Below are 17,776 nucleotides of genomic sequence, written 5' to 3'. Positions count from 1 at the left end.
CAGGGTTGGAGGGTGGTACAGACTGCCTGGAAATCTAGCTGATGCCAAGGCCCCTGCTTTCCCCCAGCCAACACTTCCTTCATCAAAGCTGTCTGCACTTCCTTCACTGGCAGGGAGAGACATCACCTTTCCTGTTCCAGAGGGAGGTGCCCAGAGGAGCTGCCATGCCATAGCCTGGAGAAGCAGGGTAGCTTGAGGAGACAAAAGTAGCTCTGGAGGGCATGAGAAATGGCATTCTTTATTCATAAATAGAAACATAAAATTATCAGAAATAGTTTACATGGACAAAAAGGGGCATCAAAAATAAAATGAAGCTGTCAAAAGCAAATCAAACAAACAAAAAAAAACAAAGAAACAACCCAGAGAAAAATAACTGTGTACATATTCTTCTAAAGGCCAGTCTATCCAAAGCCAGCCTTGGCTGGAGGTTCCAGCTTTGTCTGCAGACTTAGCACAAGACTGATCACACAAGAAGCATCTGTTGTACAGGGTACACAGCTCCGGCTTAGGAGAACTCAGGACCCACAGGAAAAGTCCTCTCACAAAGCTGCTGCTTCATCAGCAAGAGATGGTCCAGGCTGGGCCGGGACAAGAGCAGGACAGGGAGCAGAGGGTCAGCAAGTGTTTCTCAGGAGAGAGGTAACCCTCCCCAGTTCCTATGGAGCTCAGTGCCTATGGGGGTCAGAGTGCACCCAGGCAGGAGTTACCTGAATGACACAGCAGCCAGAAGACATACCTCCAGGGGTGCCCTGCCAGAGTCTGGTCATTGCAAGGCCTGGAGGCAGAGTCCCCTTTTTGGTAAGGAGGTACTGGGTGTTGCTGTCTCTTTGCAGGCAGCCAGAGCATATTCAGGCCAAGCATCCTTTGGAAGAGCAGAGCAGGTTGATCTGACTGAAGGAGCAAGCATGCCAGCAGGAGTATTCAGAGCAAAGGGCAACGAGCTCATGCTGGCTGGCCCTGGGCCAGGCCGTCTGCTCTGAAGCCCCATCATCTGACTTCCCAGTCCCTGCTCAGCCTCTCTTGTTCAGATCCTTCCGGAGAGGCTGGGTTTGGCATGGTCTAGGAATAGTAAGGATGTTTTTCCATAGGGAGGGGAAGAAAAACCACATGGTGGTAAGGTCACTATGTTACAGGACACTGTTGCACTCTGGTGCCACTGTGGGCCATGCTGGGGTCTTCAGCGGGGGGGCACCCAAGGGGGACATCTGGCCTTAGGCAGGGATGTGGAGTGCTTGGTGTGGTCACACCATGGTGGAGCTCAGATGTTGCCCCTGAGTGTCCTCCCCATCTCTTCTCAGCAAGGCAGGGCAGGGCACAGGGTTTTTGGCTGCTCTTTGTGGGCGGGGAGTGTGTATCATCAGCCTGGGGAGGGAACAGTAGCCCCTTTATCTCACAGCCGTCTCACTGGGAGAAAGAATTCAAACAAGGCACAGGCTGGTGGAAATAGACGGGGTGAGGGCTGTGTGTCGGAGTGCTGACCATACGGACGCCATCTTTGGCCCTCAGTTTCGCTCATGCTTGCTGGATGACCTCCCCTGGGGCTGTGTTCTGGGCCTCTAGGACGTTAGCATACACACATACCTTAGAAATGCCTTCCCAAGCTGGGATTGGGGGAGGCTTGTTTTGGCCCCATGAATCCGTTAGGACAGAGTCTTCCCTCTTGCTGAGGCACGGGTGGTGCCACAGATCTAATGAAAAGTTCGCTGTCAATCAGGGGCATGCAAACCCTTTGAGCTCACCATAATGCCCTTCCTCTGTGTCCCACAGCTTTATAAAATCTGTGCACTAAGTTCCAGGCTTTGTGGAGAATAAGTCCTCTTCCACCCGATTCTCCCGTCAGTAAATTACCCTGAATAAAACTCTGTGTAGACTGTGTGGAGTCACCTCCTTTGTTTTCTTGTCTCAAAGTACCTTCTCTGTTGAAAGAGAGTTTACTATCCCTCTCCCACCTGCTCCCAGAATGGCCCAGGGAATGGGACATTTTTGACTTGGGGGTCTGCTTTGTGCCCAGTGGAGGGTCCTGTCCTCCAGGCAGAAGGGGGACATTTCAGGTTTAAATCTGGCCTATGACTAAGACCAGTGGCTTGAAATTCCAGAAAAGCTCCTCTGTCACAGGTGCAGCTTAACCCCAGGGACCAGAAGGCAGAGCCTGAAGGCAGGGGGTGATGAGAAGCAGCTCCCACTCCCACTCTGGGTCCTGCAAGGACTGTGGTCAGAGAGAGGCAGAATCAGGGGTTTTGGTCTCAGACTGCTAAATACCCAGACTCGCTCGTCCCTCCTACCTCAGTGAACCCCCCTCAGCAAGCAGGCATGAAGCTCAGGAATCCAGCAAGGCTTGGCTGTCCTAAGAAAGAACAACAGCTGTAGTTTGAGTCAAAAATAGAACATGAAACAGTTCTGGTTGCCTGCTAGATCTGGCTTGCTTCTGAAAAGACAAGAAAGAAAAAAAGAACACCAAAAAAAAATATTTTTTTTTCTTTCTCTGAACCAAGCTACTGAGGAACTCCACCATTCCCTCCTCCCCCAGCTCTGCACATCTTCAGAAGACAGACACCAACCTCCCCCAGGCATGGCCCAGCCCCCAACAAACTGAAGCTCCTGGATTCTTGATAATTGGGAGTTCCTGTGGGGCCCAGGTAGAGGGAGGCTAGCCAGTGGCCCCCAGTTCATAAGGCTGTATTTGTGTCTCTTCTCCCTGCCTGGAGCTCTGGCCCATCAAACTCTGGGGATTGTTCCTGACCTGAAAGGAGTCTTGTCCAACTTTAGGACTGGAAATGCAAAGGGGAAAGGGTGTGCCCGTAAACTGAGCCACAGGCAAAGGAGGGAAATGTCAGATCATCCCTGCACCATTTTAGTTGTATATAGGATTATTCTGGATCAAGCAAAGGCTGGATTCTTGAGAAGAAAATAAATTCAGAGTAGCCACTGGGCAATTTAAACCAAGTGGGGAAACCCCTACCTCTAGCCCCATGAGGAGAGATCTGGAGGCTCTCCCAGGGACATTTGGAAAGCCATACCTTCCCTGTCACAGTGCCTTCAATCCTCCCTACCACAGGGCCTCAGTGTCTATGGCTTTAAAAAGAGTGGTCACTGAAGTCAAATGTTACCAGCTGTCCAAAGGCTGCTTACCTCCAGTTAGCAGGGCCCAGCAGGGTCTGACCCTCACTACCTGGCTTTTTCCTCTGACCCCCTCTGGGCTTTGCTGAGTCTAGACATTCCTGGGATGCCCCAGATTTCCCCTTCTTTTCGTGGCTTTCCAGGGTTGGGATAGCTCTGATGTTGCTAAGCCAGGTCCTCCATACCAAGATCCAACCCCTACAGCTCTGAGGCCAGAGAAAAACAGCTCAGGTTATGACTGGGTCAAGTGCCAAGGTTTATGATCACAGATGGCTTCTTTCTAATCTCAAGTCATCCCAATATGTCCAGGGGCAAAAAAGTGGTTGTGGGAAGAGAAAGAAGGGAGCTTCTGTCCTGGGGTGACCATTGACCAATACAGCAGTTACCACCTAGGAGAGGGTCTAAGTATTTTTGAACAAAAGGCAAGGTTTAGAGATCTCTTAACCAAATGATGGAGATCCTTGAATCCATTTCTTAAGGAAGCTGGAGATCTAGTGGGCTGCAGGGATGGTAAATACTGGAATGTGGGCAAGGATTGGAAAGGTTATGTAGCAGTCCTTCTCCTCTCCCCTCCCCCGGATAGTCCCGAGTCTGTGCCCTGGAGAAGGCCTCTCACAGAGGCCTGCGTTACTGAGCAGGGGAGTAGAGCGAGGAGCCCTCCTTGACAGGCTCTGTACCCCCTGCCTCCCAGTGTCAGATCCCTGGCTCTCCCTCTCCCAGCAGGCCCCTCAGATCTCAGTGGCTATGATGTCCTCATAGGGGATGTCGGCCCCTTCAAGGTCAATTTCAAAGGGCTCCCCTGCACCGTCCCCATGGGCCAGTTGCTGCAGAGCCTTCTCCAGGCGCTGGTTCCGCTGGTACATGGCTAGGTAGCTCTGCTGTAACTGCTTCTGGTACTGGATCACCTTCTCTTTCTCCTCCTTCCACACCAGCCGCTCATGCTGGAAGCCTGATGACATCTGGTCGTGGCCTTGCCGCTCCTCCTTGAGCTCCGCACGCAGCCGCTCCAACTCCCGCTGCAGGGCGGGGATGTCCTCAGAGAACGTAGTGCCTGGCCCAGGCCCTAGTCCTGGCCCCAGAGACACAGCCTCTCGCTGTAGGGCAGCCTGGGCCCGGAGCTCCAGAAGCTCCTGCTCCAGCAGGTTCACCTTCTCTCGGAGAAGCTCAGACTCATTTTTCTTGCGCTGTAGCTCATTCTCACAGACCTCTAGCTCCAGGCCCTTGGTACGCAGAGCACTCTCCAAATCCTGAGTCTTCAGCTCCACACCCTCCAGTTTGCTCCGTGTGTCCTTCAGCTGCGCCTTCAGACTGAGAATCTCACTAGTCTTGGCATTGATCTCTGTCTGGGACTCCTTCAGCTGCTGCTTCAGGAGAGAGATCTCACCTGACTTCTGGCACACCTGCCAAGGGTTGGGTCGGGGAGAAGAGAAAGTGTTAAGATGTGGGAGGTACTTACCTGGCGCAAATGACATCTTAACTGCCTGAGGAATTAGGCTGGTCCTGATACAGTCTCGAGAGCATGATGGTCTGGGTGACCCATGAAAGCTGAGCCCCTCTCTGCACTTCCTTTCATTCTGTGGCCTGACTTGGTCTGTCCACATGCTGCCTCAATCCTAAATCACAGTCTAAATCTGAATTGGTACCCAAAGCCACGGCTGTGTAAATCCGTGATCACTACTGGTAGCTCTGTCTTCCACACTCAACATCAATGGTATTGATTTCCATGTCAGCCAAACCTCTATCATTCCTGCTTGTGCCCACATCCTCTGACCTCTTCCCTGTGCACACCCAGCTGCCCTCCCTCCCCACTGGGATAAAGACTGTATTCAAGCATTAACCGCTGCACTCCAATGACTAGCAATGTGCCTGGCTCAGAGTGTCAAATTCAGATCTGCCAAATGGAGCGCTACTATGTCCTCCCCTGGCCCCACCTCTCCACTCTTACTATTCTCATTTCTTTTCCAAAGTTGGCCAAGAGCAGCACACAAAACCAAAAGCACTGATTCAGATTCATGAGTCTCCAGGGTCTTGGCCATTTTTGGTCATAGGTGGCTTAAAAGAAGATCGAGACCAGTTTGGCCAGCTGTATCGCAAGAGTGACTTTTCTCCTGCCAGCCTGGGGGAAAGCTGGACAGAATGAGGGTCATGTCCTGGGCCTCTACAGAATGGATTCTTGGATCAGACGAGAAGTCACCTTAATTTCTCCTCACTTGACTCACAGTAGTAATCCCCAACCCCTTGTTCTCATCTACCACTTAGGAAGCAATGCAAAGCTCCACCGACAACGCTTGTGTGGGACCAAGAAGGCCTTTCTAAGACGAAGCCTGTATTTGTTTCATGGAGGCAACAACATAGAGTCCTGGTTGAGGCATGGGCCTGCCTTGGAATCCTGGCTGGACCGTGTATGGCACGATCGGCTGATCCCAGTGACACACTACTTCAGGGTTGTGGCACTGAGGAGTAGTGATTAAAAATGTGAACTCTGGAGCCAAAGTGTTAAGATCAAATCCTGGCACTGATACTTGTTACGTGGTGACCCTTGGCAAGTGATTCAACGAGCTATTTGCTACTACAACCTCTATGTACCACAGTTTCCTTAACTAAATTAAGGATTAGTAATAGTACCTACTTCATAGGCTTATATAAGAATTAAGGGAGACTCTAGGGCTTGGCCCTTAAACACTTGATAAGCTATTATTATTCTATGTTTGTAATATATTATCTGTTATTATATTTATTTTATTTATTGTTTTGCTATATAGTCTGACTGGACAATCTGGGAATGAGGTCACAGCAATGCCCAGCTTAGCTGGGGATTGGGCAAATAAGGATGGATGCCTAGTGCCAGGATTAGTTTATATCTCTGAGATGCCCCAAATGTCCTGAGCCCTGGCTGAAAAACAACAGCTCAGGGAGGGTCTGCTATCCCAGCATCAATGGGAAAGAGAAAAGGCACTGCTCCCACTGCCAGCGTCCTTTCCTCTTTGGGAGACCTGGCAAACACAAGTGATTTTCCCTTCTCACCTGTCCAGTCCCCCGTTCATCTCTGCCACAGAAGGGATCCTTTTCCTCTGCTGGAATCCATCCTGATGACACTTGTCATTCTAATTTCTAGAGTAAGTACAGAAAGCTCCAGTGCAGGTAGGTAGCTGGACCTGGGGGTGGCACTGATCTAACCAGACACAATGCCTCCTCAGTTCCTTTCCAGGGTAGGAGTCTTTGGGGAGAGTGACAGAGCGGCTATGCCCACGGCCCTACCTTCCCACCCCACTCCCACCACCTTGAGAGGGTCCCTCAGGTGAGGAAAGCTACTTTCTGGAGAGCAGGATGTAGAGGTTAAGGAGGCTTTCCAGCAAAGCCTCATTTCTAGGTGTTGTGTGCCCTTCTCTTGCGCTTTTATGTTTCCACTGCAGCCCACCAAATCAAAGCCCCACCTACACTTCTGTGAGGAATGAGCCACTCTGTCAGTGATACCTGCCATAAGTGAGATCACTCTTACTAGTGGATGAGGCCCCTTCTCTCAAAAATAACACAGTCCATGCTCTCTTGTGGTCTCCTGAACCAGTGTGAACTCAGACTCAAGCATGACTTATGCTTCTTTTGAGCCTCCGGCAAGATGAAGTGGGGCAGCCCTCAGATTGCCCCACGAGACCTCTGTTCTCCTGGTTCCAGCTTCTCAGTCAATGCCTCTTTTAGAAAATTCAATTCCAGAGGCCATGAGGCCCTGGGGTAGGAGAGAGTAGGAAACTAACACTAATTGTATTCCCCAGCGTGGTTTATCATGGAGCTCCTCCTTTAGGTCGCAAGGCTGGCACTTTGGCTCACTTTGCTTAGGCGGCCTGTGTTCAAACACCATGGGCCAGGACCTGGAGAAACAGGGACTGGCAGCAAACAGCTGACCCAAGCCTACATGGTAAAGCCTCACCTCCCACTGGGTCTCTTCCAGTGCGGGGGCGAAGCTGGTCTTCTCCTTCTCATAGGACCTGAGCTTGGTCTCTAGCAGGTCCTGCTCCTTCATGAGGCTCTCAAGTTCCTGCCGGAGCTGCCGCTTCTCCTGCTGGAGCTGGAGCACCTGGAGGTGCAGCACCTGCTGCGTGCGCTGGCTCTTCTGGGAGGCCTGCTTCAACTTGCCGCTGCCCTTCTGCTCTAGGCTCTCCGGCTCCTCCTTGCAGCGCCACGGCCGCTCTCCGTAGGCCTGGCTGGAGGCCAGCTCCTTCTCCTCGAGGCTGCGCTGCAGCTTCTGGAGCTCACCTTCTCTCTCCAGCAGCTTCTGCTCAAGCTCCTGGATGGTACACTCGTCTGTGGAGATGGGGGAACGGACACATGAGGAACTTTTGTCCGCCTTGCTTGGGTGGGCCAGCTTGCTACCCCCATCAGAGAAAGACAGAGCCTTCAGGCTCATCATGTTGCTGTCCTGGAGGATGATGCCCTGGGTGATGTTGTGGGCTGAGCCCCCAAAACGGCTGGTGGGCCCCACTGGTGTAACCAGTGGGTCCAACTGGTAGCTGCTGCTGGTGCTGTGTGTGGGCAGGCTGGACATGGAGTTCCGGCCGGAGTCAGACAGCGCCCCAGAGCACAGGCTGGGCTTTGGCTCCTGTTCCTTGGGCCTGTCTGGAGGGGCAGGGTGCAGCTGGTGGCTGGAGCTCTCAGGGGATGAGTGGAGGATGGCTCCTGACCGCGGCAGCACAGGCTTGAATGCTGTGGGCCTCACTGCACCCTTCTCTGAACCCTGGTGAGAAAAACAACCATATTGATCCCATGTCTCCCTTCAACTCCCCTCTCAACTTTCCCTCCCTTGCCTGGGTATGTATGCCAGCCACACGGCATCCTTCTTGGTCCTAGCCATAGGCAACCTTGCCTGTTGCTATGAAGCAGCTAAATATGGTGAGTCCCTCTCAAGAAGGATAAATTCCTTTGCGTGTAGGGGATATCCTTAAGGATCACTGAGGTACTTGGCTTTATAAATTGCCAACCTGTCATGAGCTTGTCCCAGCCCTCCTGAGAAAATGAACAACATTTTTAGGTTCACTTGCTGAGATCCCTGGGCCAGGGCTCTGGCTCTGGGTCTCTGTGTGGTGTAGGGTGTGAGCACTGGGCTGGATGAGCAAGGTGTCCCTGTAGAGGTCAAGCCCTTCTTCACCTTCACTGCCCCTTCCAGTAGGCCAGGCATAAGGAAACTGGCTGTGACCAGTATCAAAAGGCTGGGGGGAATCACTTGAAATAACAATACTTTTCCGAAAACTGTCATTTTCATTGGGAGAGTACACTACAGTCTACAAGCCCTTTAATTTGAAAAACATAAAGCTTGATGCAAACTAGGGGGGTCTTTTCCTAGTATATCAAAGCCATGGACTGATTCCCCCAGGTGGGGGCAGAGGAATAACTAGGAAAATTGTTTTCAGGTCCACTGGTGGAACCCATGAAAGTCTAAAGTGGCATAAGGGCCGGATTTCTGAGTATGTAGGGTTCTTTTAACCTCATCCTTGCTAACCCGATGATAACAAATTTGGCTCTTTTCCAGCCAAAGACACTTCCAAGGCCCAGCTTGAGCGAGGAGCTGCTGCACCACAGGAGGAGTGAGTGAGGGAAAGGCCCAATCCAGGAGTCAGCTAGCAGCTTCTCTGCAACCTCTCTCCAAGTGGATTCTCCATCTGCTCTTCCAGATATAACAGAGCTCCCTCCTCTTGCCATGCACTTGGAAATGCTGCGGTTGGTCCTGTTTTGACAACGAGTTACATTCTAGTAGAGTTCAAAAGGCTTTCATTTCCCCTTTGCTCTTTGCTTAGGGCTCACCCCTTGGGTAATCTCCCAGATTAGGGGACTGGCCAGGGCTTCAGTTCCCTCATCCAGCCTTTGATCTCTGTGGTGTAACTGAGCACTTCCGTCCTTACCACTCCTGCTCTCGCCTCTTGGGAGGTTTAAATGTTAATATCATTGCCTCCGTTTCCCGCCCTGCCTCCATCCTCTTCATTCCCATTTTGCTCTCTATTGGTTTTCCCACCCACCACCCTTTCCAGAGACCCTTGCTTACCATCTCTAGCTGACTGGAGAAGGGCATAAGCTTGGGTGGGGTGGACGGGCCGAATTCCACCCCAGCCTGGCCGCCTATGTCCCCACTAGACAGTGCAGTATAATCTGGGTGGTGGGAGCCCCGGGCTTTCTGGCTGACCTTGATGTAGAAGAAGTCTTCACTTTTTCCCATTTTTGAGCTGGACTTGCCATGGCCCGAGTCCTGGGAGAAGCCAAATCTCAGTAGCCCATCTGAATACCGATTGAGCTTCTTGAGATGGGAAGACTTGCCCAACTTGTATCGTGAAGCCCGGCAATGCTTGCCGTGGAAGCTGTGGCCAGAGATGAGGCTACTGACGCTACCCATGCTGACTTGGGGCCAAGGATAGATAGGGTAGGATGGGGATCTGGTGTGGCTGTGGCAGCAAAGGACAGTCCTGGTAACACGAAGAAACTGTGGTCATAGCAGAAGCCTCACAGAGCCTGGGAGAGCTGTACACCTGGAAGGGGACAGAAGGCAAAAGTCAGCTTGAGATGGGCCAGTCATTCCATAGTCCTCGATGGTGACGTGGAGGAGTTGGTTCTGACTGCTAGGTCTGAGTCGTAGAGAAATGTATGCTTCCTCTAATGAAAGCCTCTAATGAAATTTCAATGCTGACTGTTAACTCTTTGTTCATTCTTTCTTTGTCTGCTAAGTCAACAAACATTCACTGACACACCCTCCTTTGGGATGGCCTTCCTCTAAGTCGTGGGATACTCTGTAGTGACTAACATGGCTACAGTCCCTGCATTTGGGCTTGTGTTCAGTAGAGCGTGGACAGACTATCAACAAATCAGTGTCTACTACGCTTAGTGGTATACATGCGATGGGGGAAAATGAAGCAGACTGAGTAGCATAGAATTCTGGGAGGTGGTTATTTTTCACAGGCAGCACAAAGGAGGCCTTGCTGTTATGGTATCATTTGAAGAAACCTCAAGAAAATGAGTGAGCAAGCCAGGTGGAAATCTGGCAGAAGAGAGAAGATGCTCAGAAGCCCCAAGAACAAAAGCCCTAAGTCCCTGTGGTGGTCTGTGCTTGGCATATATGAGACCAGTCAAGAGACAAGTCTGGCTGCAGAATAGAATATACCCCTGGCTGGGGCATAGGACAGGCATAAGTTAAAACTAGCAGGTACCAGGAAACAGAGCCTGGTTGGACATAGGGCTGGAATTGAACTCTGATTGAGATGAGGAGCCCCTGTATGGCTTTAAGCAGCTGATTACTTGATCTGGCTTAGGCTGCAGAGGGTCACTCTGGCTGCAGGGTGGAAAAATGGCTGCTTATGGGTTTGGATGGAAGGGGGGCCAGATACATTAGGTGAGTGACTAACATGGATGCGTCAGGGTAGTAGCAGTGGCTTACATTTTAGATGTAATTTTAAAGTCCAGCTGACAGGATTTGCTACAGGACTGGATGCAGGGAATGAGAGTAAGAGAGGAGTCAAGGATGACCTCGATATTTTTATCCAAGCAACAAAAGGACATAAGTTGTCATTTATTGAGTGAGATAGAAAGGACCATGAAAAGAGCCAGTTTAGGATGAGGTGGGGGTGGAAAATAAGAGCTTGGTTTAAGACATTAAGTTTGCAGAGCCTCTTAGGCATCCAAGGAGTGCTGTAGAGTAGGCAGTAGGATGGGTGGAGAGAAGCAGATTTCCATTAAAAGCTGTTTATTATAGAAGCCAGCTACGCAACTAGGTGACATAACTACAGAAGTGAAGGCAGGAAGATAAGAGAAGTCAGAGGACTGGTTCATGGAGGTCAGAAGGTGAGGAGGAATGAGGCAGAGAAACTGAGAAGGCTCTGACTGATAGAGGAAAACTAAGAAAGAAACTGTTCCATAAGGATGGTGTCAAGTGCTGCTGCTGCTGCTAAGAATTGGTCAATGGGTCTGGCCATGTGCAGGTAGGTTGTTAATGACCTTGACAAGAGCAGTTTGGGTGGAGGGCTGGAAACAAAGGCCTGACTGAAGAGGATTCAAAAGAGAAAGAAGAGGGAAATAATTGTATCCCCAAATGTTAAGTTTAAAATGTTTTTAAAAGTAATAGGAATGCACAATCCAGGAATTGTACTACTGGGTATTTTCACTAAAAATACAACAACACTAATTCAAAAGGATACATGTACCCTATGTTTATGGCAACATTTCTTACAATAGTCAAATTATGGAAGCAGCCCAAGGGGGATGGATGGATAGAGAAAATGTGAAAAACATTGGTAGATATCTATCTATCTACTCACACACACATACATACATATGATGGACTATTACTCAGCCATAAAATACAATGAAATCTTTTCATTTGCAATGACAGGGATGGAGCTATAGAGTATTATGCTAAGTGAAATAAGTCATTCAGAGAAAGACAAATAGCATATGGTTTCACTCATAAAAGATGATGTAGCGGCACCTGGGTGGCTCAGTGGGTTAAGCCCCTGCCTTCAGCTCAGGTCATGATCTCAGGGTCCTGGGATCGACCCCTGCATTGGGCTCTCTGCTCGGGCAGGGAGCCTGCTTCCCCTCTTTCTCTGCCTGCCTCTCTGCTTACTTGTGATCTCTGTCAAATAAATAGATAAAATCTTTAAAAAAAATGATGATGTATGTAAGTCTTAAATTACTACTGTACATTATACTGGAATTAGAATTTTAAAAGTTAAGAAAAAAGTAATAGGAATGCATTTTATAACCAATGCTGAAAGTAACAACAACCTTGCCAGTCACCACACAGAGGAATATATTGGGATGTCAACATCAGCACATTTGCAAATTTGGACACATCTCTAAGCATAGGTCACATGACTTTCAAAGCTGGAAAAATCTGTGTTGTTGTCATGCATTGTGAAGGACTATTTCTTAGTTAAAAGATAGATGATGGGGGGAATTATAAGTTTAATAGAATAGGAAGCGCAGAAGAAACCTTGCATTCTTTTTTTTAAATTAATTTACTTATTTTTAAAGATTTTTTCTATTCATTTGACAGAGATCACAAGTAGGCAGAGGCAGGCAGAGAGAAAGTAGGATGCAGGCTCCCTGCTGAGCAGAGAGCCTGATGTGGGGCTTGATGCAAGGACCCTGGGATCAGGACCTGAGCCAAAGGCAGAGGCTTTAGCTCACTGAGCCACCCAGGCACCCCGAAACCTTGCATTCTTTATTCTGCTCTAATTTAAACCATTAATCCTAAATTGTGAAAGAAGTCCCAGGTGGGTTATAGAGCACTATATGTGCACAGTGGAAGACAGGACTCTTCAGATGCTGAATAAGAAGGCTTGAATTCAAACTTGCATTCTTAGCCTGAACTATAAAGTGGTTATGTTATGATTAAGTGAAGTTCATTCTATATTCCATTAGTAGAGGCACAACACAACAACACATAAGGCATAAATGCAATGTATGTTTTCTTTGAAATGCTTTTATTAAATTGATGGTCTCTTAGAATCAAGGAAACACAGTTATGCCTACCTCATAGGATTATTAAGAAAAGTTTATGAGACACCAAAATAAGCTAATAGGTCTGGTACGTTTACTAAATGCCCAGTACATAATAGGCACCCCATAACTGGCAGGCATTTTCCTTAGTATCTATCATTGTTTTCCGCAGCATTCATCATCCCCCTGTTATCCTCAATGCCTTACCTCATTTTCCAGAACTAGTGCCCTCCATTCCATTGGGATGCAACTTTCCTGCATCCCAATCTCCAATGATGTTACTGAGAAGTACAGAACTCCTCTGGTAATTTACCAGTTGGCGATGACAAAATGTGTTTTTCACCCCCACATCAGCCATCTCTTGCTTAGCTGGGCCTTCAGATCCTAAGAAGCAAAAATTCTACTGTTGTCTATATACAGGGAGATGTTAGGGCTCCTGTCCTGGATAGCAAAGTAACTTTCCAGGCATTGGGAAGAGAAAGACTAGAGGAGAAGTCAGGGTCCATGGCCTCTAGCCATAGCCTCATTTCCCTTTTGGGAAGATGACAATAAGGTTTTAGGAAGAGGTAAGCTTCTTGGTTCACATAAGCAGCAATGTGAATGACCTGTGATGCATGAATACTGTGGTACCCTAGAGGATTGAGAGGAGGAAGACAAATGATACCAGGGAGCACAGGAGAGGAGTGGGTGCAGGATGGCAACCTCTGAGTGCATTCCTGTCCCATAGACCCAGATCCCTATTCTCCACTTCCTAGGCCTTGACTCAGAGAAGAGCTTTGAAGTTTGATATTATCCCCAGATACACATGAAACTAAACTAATTACCTTTAAGTGTCTAGACTTGTTTTGTTACCAAGTTGGAGAGAGCATCACAGAAAATGTGGCTATGATCCATCCTCGTTCCCAAACCCTAGGTCTTCCCATCCACCCACCCCTGCCAGACTTGCTATCTATGCACTCAGGAAGGACAAGGCTAAGAGGCACATTTGTGTTCCTGGGAAACAAAACCCTACTGGCCCAGACTACTGTATGTACTTGGGGTAAAAATAAGCAATCACGCAGATCCTAGAGGTTCAAGAAGGGGAAAGAAAAAGGGAAGAGGACAAGAGAGGAAAAATAAAAAAGCCTCAGAACCTCTCACTGAGCATGTCATAGCAACCTTCATCACCTTCATGTCTGCCTACTGACTTTCCAGAAAGAGTCAAGCAAGAATTCGACTCCAGGTTTGGAGAAAGGAAGAAAAGAAAAGAACAGCCAAAAACATCTGGGAGAAAAAGACCCCCTAGCCAATACTTCTTAAAATATGGCCCCAGGGTATTCAAGAGACTCCCCACCACCCAGTACCAGGTCAGTCCTCTCTGTCCCCTACTTGACCCCACCCCCTGCCTGCCCTCAGTATGGCCACTACAACAGAACCAGGAAGACCTTGGAATCTTGGAAGGCCCTCCCTTCTGAGCTGCTTCTACTCCCAGCATAGCTGCTCCTCCCCTGTGCCATTTTGCACTCTCTTCCCGAAAAGAAAGCCAGGGCTCATGCTAGAGTGACATCTCTCTCTGATCCCCTTTATGGAATGTGAAGATGGAGACATGGAGTTGAAAAAGGGTCTGTCTGGACTTACAAAGGTGAGAAAGAATACTACTCACCCTCCTATCCCAAACCCCGAGGAAAAGCAGCTAAGGCCTTGCCCACGGGAATCCAGACTTCTGGCCTGGAAGACTGAGGATCTATGCCCGCTGTCTCCTCTCCCCTTGCCCTGTCTGGAGAGGTCGCTCATAAGATCATCATGCTCAGCCTCTGAAGGGTTATTTTCCCTCCTCCTTCTCCTCCCCACTCCCTCTCCTCCCCACCCAGTCCCTGCCCAGGAAGTGGTCCTGCGGGAAGGTCCAGCAGGACCCCACTGCCTTGCTGTGGGGCATCTCTGTACTCGGCCTGGCACCGTCCCATGGAGATGCCAAAGCCCATGCTCACTGGAGACTCTGGGAGGAACAAATTGCTTGTCTTAGATTACTGACTTAATTGATGACTCCCTGCTTCCCTTCTGGGTCTGGGGAGATGGGAGCAAGGAAAGGAAGTGAAACTAGAGAAACTCCTCCTCCACTCCACCTTCCCATGCTCAGACTCCAGGGTCCTGCAACCCTGCTTTCTAAGACTTGAAAAGATTTCAGAACTGCTTTAGAGACGGTCCAAGAGGCGAAAGGCAGCAGGCACTGGAGGAGAGAGCCACCTCGACTGTGATGGACAAGGCTCCCTCCAGGCAAGGTATCTCACCATGTTTGCTCTGGTACCTGACATGTCACTCTTAGAGCCTTCTTTGTCTACTAACTTTAATTTCAACCCATTTGTAAAATATTGAAATACTATAAAAATAATCTAAGTAACTTGTGCAGAATTGACAATTGTCAAAATGTTACTTGTTTTGGAAATAAAACATCTCAAAGGTAAAATCCGCATTAGTTCTTCTCTCTCCTTTCCCCCATATCTCTCTCACTGGGAGAATCCCTATCGTAGATTTCCTGTGTACCTTTTTTTAAATCATTAAATATTCTTTACATAAAGAATACCACATGTATCTTCTTTTACCTTATATAAATGGTATCCTGCTGTATGTATCATTCTGCAACCTTGATTATTTTATTCAACATGATATATTTGGGACCAGTTCATGTTCCTTCTTTTACATGCTGTGCAGTAATCCTACTACATTCATTCATTGCCCTTTACTCAGATGTTTCCATTTTGTTGCTAAAATTCTCTTGTATATAACTACTTCTCCACATGGGTGGGAAGTTTTCTAGGATTTATTTTCTTTGAGTCTTAGATGTCTAGTTTTTAGGAGAGGTGACATCTGAGATCCTTATTGGCCAGTACATAATCACAAGAGGGTGCCAAGAGTGAGGCAGTGACCCCAAATTACACTTCACTATATTAGCCTGGGGTGAGGAAGTGGCACATTGCTGATATTAAGCGGGTGCCACTGGCAAAGAAGAGGTGAGAGGCAGCATCCCTGTGATGGGGAAGGGGAGTAAAGGAGTTTTGACCAAACAGAGAGGTCATCCTGCTGCAGTTGATAGAGTCTGGACAATGAGGCCAGCATCTTCCATGGTCAAAGTTTCAGAATGCTAGAGATAGCAGGACCTCAGATATCCTTTACCCCAACTCCTTAACTACACAGAGGCTACATGGAAGCCCAGAGCAGGGAGCCCTGGACTCAATATTCCCATTTTACCAATGGGATACGACCAACTGGTTTCCAGTTTCCAGATTGGGGGAGGGGCTGTATGTAGGCCGCATGTGTAAAGAGGGGCTGTGGTGTGTGTGTGTGTGTGTGTGTGTGTGTGTGTGTGTGTGTGTGTGTGTGTCTGCGCGATACAAAGAGTTTCCATCCTGTGGGCTGACAGTACTGTACCATTCAGAGAGGATCACTCAGTCGGCATAGTGACTAAGAAGGCAGAGGTCACTGCAGGCTCCACATGGGCCCCAGCCACAGATGGGGAGCTGACCTGCCTCCAGGAATGGCTGGTATTTGCTGGGCTGGGGCCAGAGCTCTGATAGCAACTGCCTCCTTCCTTCTGGTGGGATGTCAACAGTCTAGGATAACTTTGAATCTTAGCCATGGGAACCACATCTGTGCATCCTCATATTTAGTTCTGTCTGTGGAAGTTGGAGAACTTCACACTGTTATTAATTTACATTGTTTCTCAAGGTGGACCACATGCCAAGCAACGTGTTGGGTGCTGAGAAGAAGAGGGGCAAGGCCTCTCACAAGGAACTTGATTTGGTAGTGAAACTGTAGCTTCCTTTCAAAGGAAGAATATGGCCCTCTTCCAGGCCTGGCTAGTGTGGCCCTAGGGAAGACCTGAAGACCACAAGAAGCCTCTCTGCTGGGCCCACAGCTGCTACTCTGTGCTTGGCTCAGTAAGCACTCAACCTTCAGGGCCTACTGACAGCTCTTGCACTATTGAATCTTTCAAGGATGAATGGTTATCTCTCAAATTATCTTTAAACTTCTTGAAAGCAGGATAGACTGAAGCTTCTTATATCCTACATAGTATTGAGCACAGTGCTAAGAACACAGTAAGTGCTCAGTACATGATTTCAATAAAATCAGCTCACAGGGAACACAGGGATTTACTGAGCAAGCTTGTGGGAAGGAAGGCGAGGCACAGGGAGACTATACGACTTAAACTGAGATCGCACAATGGGTAGATAGGGAACCAAGTCTTCAAAACTAGAATCCAAATCAAGTTTCAATCCAAATTTCCATCTTTGAGACTCCGAGTCAACAGGTCACTTGGGGCAAAGTCAGTTTACCCTCTCCTTCATTTCCCAGTCCTGTTCCAAGTTTTTGGCCAAGACAAAGAAATATAAGGCAGTGTCTGTTTTTAAGGATCTGGTTGAAAGACGAGACAAGTACACCTAAATAAAGAGCTTAAAAAGCAGCACTGGCTTAACTGAAAATACAGGAGGGACTGGCAGGAGTTTGCTGAATTGGAGCCAGCTCTCTCTACCCCCAGTACATGAGTGCTTTTTAGTATTTATTCTTTCGTATGGAAGTGAGGTAAAAGTTCTCACTGTATTGTCTGCCTATCACAGACTGAAGGTTTGTGTACCTCATAAAAGTGATATATTGAAACCCTAACCTCCAATGTGACTAATAGTACTAGGAGGTAATTAATTTTCAATGAGCATGAGGATAGGGCCCTTATGGTGGGACTGGTGCCCTCACAAGAAAAGACCAGAGACCTTGCTCTGCTCATTTGTTCTTACTCTCTCTCTCCCTTTCTCTTCCTGCCAAGTGAGAATACAACAAGAAGGTGACCATCTGCAAGCCAGAAAATCTGCCAGTGCCTTGATCCTAGACTTCCAGTCCCCAGAACCATGGGAGATAAATGTGTGTAGTTAAGCCCCCCGGTGTGTGGTATTTTATTATAGCAGCCTGAGCTAAGACACCCCCTCCCCCCACCCCACACACATATACCCACACCAGATACCCTGGCAGAAGATGCTGTCTGGGCTGTCAGGTTACCCTCTTTCTGGCATTGTCTTCATAGTCCTCCCTCCTGCTTCTCTGTCTGCATGGTGTTGATAGCCCCAAAATGCAGAGAACTACTGTTCTTGGGGAGAGTTCTAAAATGGAAAGATTCTTGGTGGGAAGTCAAGAAAGTTGAGTTCTAGTTCTAATTCTG

General features: G+C 48.5%; 1 protein-coding gene across 1 annotated transcript in view; it reads right to left on the bottom strand.

Annotated features, from left to right (window-relative positions):
- Nucleotides 1–219: 219 nt before the first annotated feature.
- The window catches only part of LZTS1 (leucine zipper tumor suppressor 1), a 51,150-nt gene continuing 33,593 nt past the window's right edge, over nucleotides 220–17,776 (bottom strand). The window contains exons 2-4 of the mRNA XM_045984581.1: nucleotides 9,149–9,626; nucleotides 7,043–7,846; nucleotides 220–4,517 (exon numbers count right to left, since the gene is read on the bottom strand). Coding sequence (XP_045840537.1) covers nucleotides 3,846–4,517; nucleotides 7,043–7,846; nucleotides 9,149–9,493 — 1,821 coding nt within the window. The 5' untranslated portion in view covers nucleotides 9,494–9,626 and the 3' untranslated portion in view covers nucleotides 220–3,845. The remainder of the gene's footprint in view (nucleotides 4,518–7,042; nucleotides 7,847–9,148; nucleotides 9,627–17,776) is intronic.

This window comes from Meles meles, chromosome 2, assembly GCF_922984935.1.
Source record: "Meles meles chromosome 2, mMelMel3.1 paternal haplotype, whole genome shotgun sequence".
NCBI lineage: Eukaryota > Metazoa > Chordata > Mammalia > Carnivora > Mustelidae > Meles > Meles meles.
Note: the sequence above shows the minus strand (reverse complement) of the source record. Positions and strands in the feature narration are given on the sequence as shown.